The sequence below is a fragment of the Drosophila serrata genome, unplaced genomic scaffold, assembly GCF_035046125.1.
Source record: "Drosophila serrata isolate PLE 108 unplaced genomic scaffold, ASM3504612v1 contig_36, whole genome shotgun sequence".
In the NCBI taxonomy this organism is placed as follows: Eukaryota; Metazoa; Arthropoda; class Insecta; order Diptera; family Drosophilidae; genus Drosophila; species Drosophila serrata.
In genome coordinates this window covers 192,379-199,758 of record NW_028256934.1, presented here as the reverse complement: position 1 = coordinate 199,758, position 7,380 = coordinate 192,379, and the positions used below count along the sequence as shown (strand labels likewise).

General features: G+C 44.9%; 3 protein-coding genes across 4 annotated transcripts; 1 reads left to right on the top strand and 2 right to left on the bottom strand.

Moving 5' to 3' along the window:
- Nucleotides 1-700: 700 nt before the first annotated feature.
- On the bottom strand, nucleotides 701-4,979 carry MFS10 (major facilitator superfamily transporter 10). Its single transcript, XM_020956480.2, has 2 exons — nucleotides 3,427-4,979; nucleotides 701-2,788 (listed from the first exon to the last, which is right to left on the bottom strand). The coding sequence occupies exons 1-2, from the start codon at nucleotides 3,632-3,634 to the stop codon at nucleotides 1,233-1,235; spliced, it is 1,764 nt and encodes a 587-aa protein (XP_020812139.2). The 5' UTR covers nucleotides 3,635-4,979; the 3' UTR covers nucleotides 701-1,232.
- On the bottom strand, nucleotides 4,288-6,411 carry LOC147644995 (uncharacterized). Of its 2 annotated transcripts, XR_015272117.1 has the most exons (3): nucleotides 5,913-6,194; nucleotides 5,117-5,853; nucleotides 4,288-4,979 (listed from the first exon to the last, which is right to left on the bottom strand). XR_015272117.1 is itself a non-coding variant. In XM_086834751.1 (2 exons), the coding sequence occupies exons 1-2, from the start codon at nucleotides 6,006-6,008 to the stop codon at nucleotides 5,176-5,178; spliced, it is 774 nt and encodes a 257-aa protein (XP_086690877.1). In that variant the 5' UTR covers nucleotides 6,009-6,411; the 3' UTR covers nucleotides 5,017-5,175. The 2 variants fall into 2 exon arrangements, 1 of the variants encoding a protein (XP_086690877.1); XM_086834751.1 differs by lacking the exon at nucleotides 4,288-4,979 and having other exon boundaries at nucleotides 5,017-5,853; nucleotides 5,913-6,411.
- On the top strand, nucleotides 6,406-7,377 carry LOC110187082 (calcyclin-binding protein). Its single transcript, XM_020956481.2, has 3 exons — nucleotides 6,406-6,479; nucleotides 6,545-6,714; nucleotides 6,777-7,377. The coding sequence occupies exons 1-3, from the start codon at nucleotides 6,471-6,473 to the stop codon at nucleotides 7,282-7,284; spliced, it is 687 nt and encodes a 228-aa protein (XP_020812140.1). The 5' UTR covers nucleotides 6,406-6,470; the 3' UTR covers nucleotides 7,285-7,377.
- Nucleotides 7,378-7,380: the final 3 nt, after the last annotated feature.

Sequence of the window (7,380 nt, the reverse complement as noted above, 5' to 3'; positions counted from 1 at the left end):
ATTTGTTTTGGAGCTATTTCAATGAAACTATGGGGTTATTCTTCTATACAATTTTACTAGTATATAAGTCGGAGCATGGCGGATCGGTGGACTATATATATATACATATATAAAGCTGCCGTAGGAACGACCGGAAGTTTTTAAGAAAAAAATAACTATGATCAGCAATTAACTATGAGCAGTGAGTATCTATGAGAAGTAAGTAACTCTGAACAGTAAGTATCTATGACCAGTAAGTAAGTATGACCAGTAAGTAGTTCTGAACAGTAAGTATCTATGACCAGTAAGTATTAATGAACATTAAGTATCAATGAACATTAAGTTACTATGATCAATAAGTAACTATGATCAGTAAGTATGGATTATCACTTACCAACTTTGAACACTAGTAAACAATGACTTGCACCTTTTGTAACAACACATTTCTGAAACGTGGCCGGCAGCAGTCACTTCATTCCGGGGAGGTGAGAACCAGTTGGGAATCATAAGCTCAGATGTACGAGATTTGTTTTGGAGCTATTTCAATGAAACTATGGAGTTATTCTTCTATATAATTTTACTAGTATATAAATCAGAGCATGGCGAATCGGTGGACTATATATATACATATATATATATATATATATATATATATATATTTATAAATTTTGGTACAAAATGAATTTAGCGGAAATTCGAGTTTAATCATTATCTGCTTCTCTTTGATATGTTTGTGCTTGTTTATTATTCCGACAAAAATTAATTTGTCACAGACTTGGATACTAGGATACATTTATAGTTATACAAAGTATCAATACAAGGTATATAGTATGTGTATACAGATATATCACTAGCTCTACTTAGGTCTAACACTTGGTATGTGTATAGCTGTGTATAATGTCCTTCTAAAGCTGAATATGTGGGTGTACGTACCTATACATCTTCGATATATAAATAAATATATATACTCTTTACTATATAGTTGCTGGGTTGGTATATATATATACTGGTATAAAAAAACGACGTCTAGCAAAACAAAACTCCATATAAAACGACATCGAGCACTAAACAGTTAACATCAAATTTCGTTACATTTTCGTTCCTTTCCTTTTTTGGTAGCACTAGTTTCGGTCTCAATTTCGGAAGCAACTTTGAGTCCTTAGGCTATATACTATATATATCGGAATTATCACAAATGCTTATGATCTAGGCTAAGAAAAAAAAAAAATAATCATAGCAAATAGTTGGACGCTTCAAGCGTGCAAGGATCGTCGTGTAATGCCGCGCCGCCGGGCCTTCGACCAGCTCTGCTCCTCGGCGCTGGCAAAGATCAGGTAGATAAAGTTTCCCGCTATATTCAGTCCGGCCGCCAGCCAGAAGACTACATGCCACTGGGTCAGCGTCTCGCGATGATTGATGATCAAACCGATGACATAGGGGGCCAGGAAGCCACAGATATTCGCCGCTGAATTGGTGATTCCATACATTGTGCCCGCATACCGCGGGCTAAGGGCTATGTGATTCATCTGATTGCCAGCATATACGGCACCGCCGAAGGATCCAACGCCGGCAAGCATGAAGGTGACCCAGACCCAGTCGCAGCCCACATAGATGATGCCGATTAGGCCCAGTGATGGGACCACCGAGGCCACCGTATTCCACAGCTTGTACGAGTTCAGGAGCGAGATATAGCGCCTGGCCAGCATCCAGTCGGCGAGGGCAGAGCAGGCGATGCCCACGAACCAGGCGGTCAGGTAGGGAACTGCATTGAGCAGGGCGTTCGACTGGATGTCGAAGTGGAGGATGTTGCTCATGTAGGTGGGCAGCTCCGTTAGTTGCGTGTAGAAGGCCCAGCCCTGGCCGCATTGCGTCAGGAGGATGGCCCACAGGGGCACGGATGTGAGCAGCGAACGCCAGGGTATGGGTTCCTCCACAGGTAGACGCTGTGTCCTCGATCTGTCCGGAACTGCAAGCACTTCCACCTCGGCCTGAATGGCCTGCTCCTCCTCCTCCTCATCTTGCTCGTCCTCCAGATGTGTATTCGCCTCGCTAAACACCTTTAGACTCCGCTCTATGTATTCCCTTTCCGCACACGAGATCCTGGGATGATCGGCCGGTTTGTCGTACACCAGATACATCCAGCAGATGAACCACAAGATGCCCAACAGTCCAAAGATATAGAAGGCCGACGGCCAGCCGCCAAGAAAGTCCAAGGAGCAAAGCCAACCGGCCAGGGGCATTGAGATGACAGTGCCAATGTTGGATCCAGCATATACAACAGCTGCAAACTTGTTCCTCTCCAGCGGCGGTATCCAGTGGGCTAGCATGGCATGCATGGCTGGATATGTGACGCCTTCGCCCATTCCTTCTAGGATGCGGACCAGCACCAGCAGCGGCAGATCCCAGTGTGCGGCCAGCGGTGTGAGGAGTGTGAATAACGCTGTTATAAGCACACCATAGCCATAGATCTTCTTGCCGCCGTACAGCTCCGCCATCCGGCCGCCGGGCACTTGGGTGAGCACATAGCCATAGAAGAAGCTGCCAAGGACCAAGCCCTGTGTGGCCTCATCCCATACAAATTCGCCCTCCTTCTGCGGATTGATGTTGCTGTCATTGCGATTTGGTTCTGGAATGGGACACGTATCCGAATCCACAACGGAGGAGTTCGTATGCGGAATGGCGGTTTGATTGACCATTGCCACAATGGCCACCGAGAGATTGACCCGCATGGCATAGACGACGGCAAAGCCCAGGAAGCCCATGAAGCCGAAAATGTGACGAGTCTTGAAGCCGCAGCAGGCATCGTTGTCTGTGGAAAGAGGAAATCATTATTTAGGAGGCGTATTTATATAGTTTAAATGTCGATTTACATGGAAAGCAAATATATATTGTGAAATATATAGTGACGTATTAACTAATTTGTGTTTTTAAGTTTTTAGTAATTAACCTGGTTTAGTTTTCCTTCGAATTAACTTAAGCTTTTCTTCCAGTTTGTCAGTACAAATGTGTGAAATGCTCTAAACTCATTAAAATTCTATGAATTTAAGAACCAGAAAATTACAGAAAGATAGATATAACTATGTATAAAATATGTAATCTCTGAAACTAAGAACCATATAAATGACCCAGAAATAAGCTTAAAACTTTAATCTTTGCAACTATAAATTACATTTACATTTTTTAATAAATACTAAATTACTTTTGATATGTGTTAAATATAATAACCAATGTTATAAAAAACCCAATTTGTCAGCAAAATAAATGCAAGTATCTATAAAAATTGTTTTAAATATTGAAAACTACATAAATAAATATCTGAATAATTATATAACAAACTAAATAATATTAATATGATTATGTGAGACTTCAAATATATATTCCACTTTGTAAATCGTTAATATTTCTTTATATTCCCTATTTTCACCCGCATATCTTATCTACACTCACCCTCCGCTCCTCCTGCGCCGCGGGAACGGATCAGCGGTCGTTCGCCGGAGCAAAACGCCTCCCGCTCGTCATCAGCCTCGTCATCGGACCTTTCCTGGGACCCCGTGGAGTTCGACGAGGACGAGGGTCGCCGGAAACGGGAGGCAGTTGAGTCCGGGTAATAGCAGGAGGCGTCCCGCGACTCATCCGTCCACTTGTGCGGCGGCATCTGGTGGCCTTTCTCTTACTGGAACTGCAGATGGAGCTGGAACTGGAGCCAGCACATTTTCTGGACCAGCAGGGCGAACGGAATAGATACTTGGAGCTGGGAGCTGTCGTCTAGCTGAAGCGGGAGCGGTACAAACAGCCGGAGTTTGGACACAGAGCAAACGGACGACGACGACAACACCTCAGTGGGAACCAGCGCAGACTGACACAACACAACTGGCGCAACAACAAAAAACCTAAACAAAAGCGCCAACAAACGTTGCTTCTAACCACAAGAGGAACGAGGGGAGCATGGACGTGGTGGGTGGGATTTTCCAGAGGGATTGTGTGTGTTCCGTTATTTTTAATTCAGAATAAATAAGTAATAAAACAAGAATATTTGGAAATTTCAATGAACAAAATTTCACTTAAAAGGGTTAATTCTTTATACCCTTGTCAGTACGCCCATGGACAAATAGTCATCAGCTTGCTCGCTCTCTCTCTCCAGTTAGACGCTCTCTCGCTCTCACAGCTGTGTGAAAGTGGAGCAATGGCAGCCAAGTGAGCTACAGAGAGAGAGAGAGAGAGCTGCAGAGAAAGGGGGGTGTGAGTTGGATAAAAGAGAAAGGGGGCGACTCTGGTGAGAGAGAGGGATAGGCAATTGTTTTAAATATCTTTCTTTAGTAACAGCTTGTTTTCCACACACACACACACACACTCACCCACCCACCCACTGGTTGTATTAGACGAGGAAATGATAAACACAAAGCTTAGATAGTTGAAATCTAAATGGGAACTATCGTACTTGTAACTAAACTTGCAAAAGGTTTTACTGCCCACAACAACAACAACACCAACAAACTCGAAAATAAAAGAGCGAAAGCCCAAGACATTTGCACAGACACACACAAGCATAGCCGTGGCCAATACATTAGCTCCGGGTACTAAACAGAGAGTAACAAAAGCTCTAATATACTACGTGGACTTGATTTAAATACAAAAGAAAGAGAAAAATAACTTAGAAATACTTAAGTATCTCCATCTCTACAAATATGTTAGTTCTACGTTTTACGACAGGGAAAACTACTAGGAAAATTATTAATATTACTTTTAAATAATTTAAAACACAAACTACCACTCCCTTTAATTAGTTTTACAATAATTATGTTTAGTCTGTGCTAATATCTTGACTACAACTGTACCTGCTAGTGTGCCCCGTTCAACTGCTTGGTCTTGCACTGCTTGCTCGGAGGTGTGTTGTCAAGCAGAACGAACCTGGATGCTCCTTTTGAGGCTCTGCGAGAGTTTTCCTTTCATTGCGCAAGTCGGGGAAATTGCCTGTTGCATGCTGTACGTAGCTGCTGGACCTATCCCAATGACCCATGATTGTGATTCAGGACGAGATTTGTTAAGGGTTTTGTGGTATTTCAATATAAAAAAGAAGAGTACAAACAGTTTAAAAGCTTTAAAAGAGGTAATTTCAAAGTAATTGCTGATCAAGCACCTGGCTTTGTTTACTGGAAATCCTCCTGCTGCTCGTGATGGCTTTCCAGGGTTCCGTTTCTAGTTGGCAAAGATTGTGCCCACGGGAAAGACAACGATCTTTCGCTGACCATTGCCCAACGACAGGGATTCATAGTGATAGTTCTTCACAAGGGCCACATCGTTGCGGTCCGCATCGAAGGATGCCTTGATGGGACTCAGATCCGGATTGAAGCAATTCAGAGCCACAACGTTGCCCGGGAGGCGGGGGATCAGTTCATATGCACTAGCTAGCTTCTCGTTCCACAGGCTCACCTGGCCATAGGGCAGGGGATCTCGCTTGGCCAGCTCGCCGGCCTCCTTGGTGGTGCGGAAAATGTGCAGAGTGACCACACCGGTGGTGGTGGTGCCATCACCCAGGTAACTGTGCACGCAGTCATAGACCAGCAGCGGCGACTCCTCGCCCGCCCTCAGGTTCTGTCCTCTGACCACCTTGGCCTTCAGCTGATCGATCTTGGCCAAGGTCTTGGCATAACTGGGATGCTTGGCCACATCGCTGGCGAGCGGTCGCAGATCCTGGGCCACAAGACCCACAAACTGATCGGCCACGCTCTCCTGGAGCAGCAGTGTGGCCACCGAACCGGCGGCGAAGGGATTCTGCAGGGACTGGAGCAACTGCTGGCGGGCAGAGTGGAGATCACCGTCCGCAAAAACGATCATCAGTTGGGGCGATAACCACTTGCCATCGCTGGGGGTCGTCTGTGGAGTCAAAGGTGTCAAGGTTATGTCTGATATTCGCTCTGAACTGAAACACTGACCTTGACTTCCTGCTTCCTGGCCTGGTCCAGTTGCAGCTCGTTGACCATGTTGCTGGTGATCTTCACTGGTGCTACGACGTTGTTGTTGCTGGCCATGCTCTGCTACAGCTCCTGATTTACAAAACTCACCCCGATATGATCAATGAAACGCACAAAACAGATTTCTTATCAGCTTCGGAAACCAACGCGATCATGCCAGTGTGGCCAGTTTAGCTTACTTCCGATAAGATCAACAACATAAAGATTACAGCCTTTTAAATAGATGATTATAATATTCATTATAGAACACTAGCTATTTTTGTGTTTCTATTTTGATTTTATGTCGTTTTAGTCGTTAGTCTTTACTTAGTATACTGTTAATTAATAAATAAAAAATAAATATCTCCGGCCAAGTTTTACTATCGATTTGTTATCGATTCTTGCATGTGCTCGCACTTGGTCACGCGTTATGGCATTTTCTAGAACATACTGAAGCGCCGGCATTTTTTACAACAAGTTGGTAGCACTGCATTGTATTTGCTCGAAGTTTCTGTTCTCAAATTTGTATTAATAAATAACATGGAAACGGTAAGCCGACACCCGTTAAAACTTAGGAACTTTAATTCTCAAACTCTCTGCTTTCTCCCACGCAGCTAAAGAACGATGTGGCGGAGCTGACCGCGTTCCTGGAGCAGGCCAAAAGCGTGCGCGTCAGAGGCGTGCTGACCGCAGCCAAGGCGGAGGCCGAGCGGGAAATTGTTAACCTGGAGATGAAGGCGCGCATTGCGGCCGAACGCGAGGCAACGGGCACGGAAGCCAAGAGGTGAGTGGTGCCAAGTGGTTCCTGCTCTGCTCTCCAGACTCATTGTTTCGTACTCCTCGCAGATATCTGCACGAACTGACCGACTATGGCTGGGACCAAAGTCCCAAGTTTGTGAAGCTCTTCATTACGCTGAACGGTGTCCAGGGCTGCACGGAGGAGGATGTGACTGTCAACTATACGGAGAACTCGATGCAGCTACATGTCCGCAATCTCAATGGCAAAGACTTTGGCCTGAGCGTCAACAATCTGCTGCACGGCATTGATGTGTCGAAGAGCTATCGCAAGATCAAGACGGACATGGTGGCCATCTATCTGAAGAAGGCGAAGGAGGGCGAGAACTGGGAAGTCCTCACGTCCATACAGAAGCGACTCAAACAGAAGCAGGACACCGAAATGGGCAAGGACAGCGATAATGCCGAATCGGCGCTAGTTAACATAATGAAGAAAATGTACAATGATGGCGATTCCAAGACCAAACAGATGATTGCCAAGGCCTGGACTGAGAGTCAAGACAAGGCCAAGATGGGCGGCGGCCCTGGAGCAGGACTGGATGGTTTTGGAGATCTCTAGGACCGAATGAGAACTAGTTGTACAAAATTTCCTTACTGCTTCGATTCCAGCACACAAAATGTGAATAAATAAAGCTAAATAAGTTTAAAAAAATGC

Bases quoted from the DNA above. Each gene is read 5' to 3' on its own strand.
- LOC147644995 (XM_086834751.1), bottom strand. From the start codon at position 6,008: ATGGCCAGCAACAACAACGTCGTAGCACCAGTGAAGATCACCAGCAAC. The intron at 5,854-5,912 runs GTCAGTGTTTCA...TTGACTCCACAG, and splicing joins CCAGGAAGCAGGAAGTCAAG to ACGACCCCCAGCGATGGCAA.
- MFS10 (XM_020956480.2), bottom strand. From the start codon at position 3,634: ATGCCGCCGCACAAGTGGACGGATGAGTCGCGGGACGCCTCCTGCTAT. The intron at 2,789-3,426 runs GTGAGTGTAGAT...CTCTTTCCACAG, and splicing joins CGGCGCAGGAGGAGCGGAGG to ACAACGATGCCTGCTGCGGC.
- LOC110187082 (XM_020956481.2), top strand. The intron at 6,715-6,776 runs GTGAGTGGTGCC...TACTCCTCGCAG, and splicing joins ACGGGCACGGAAGCCAAGAG to ATATCTGCACGAACTGACCG.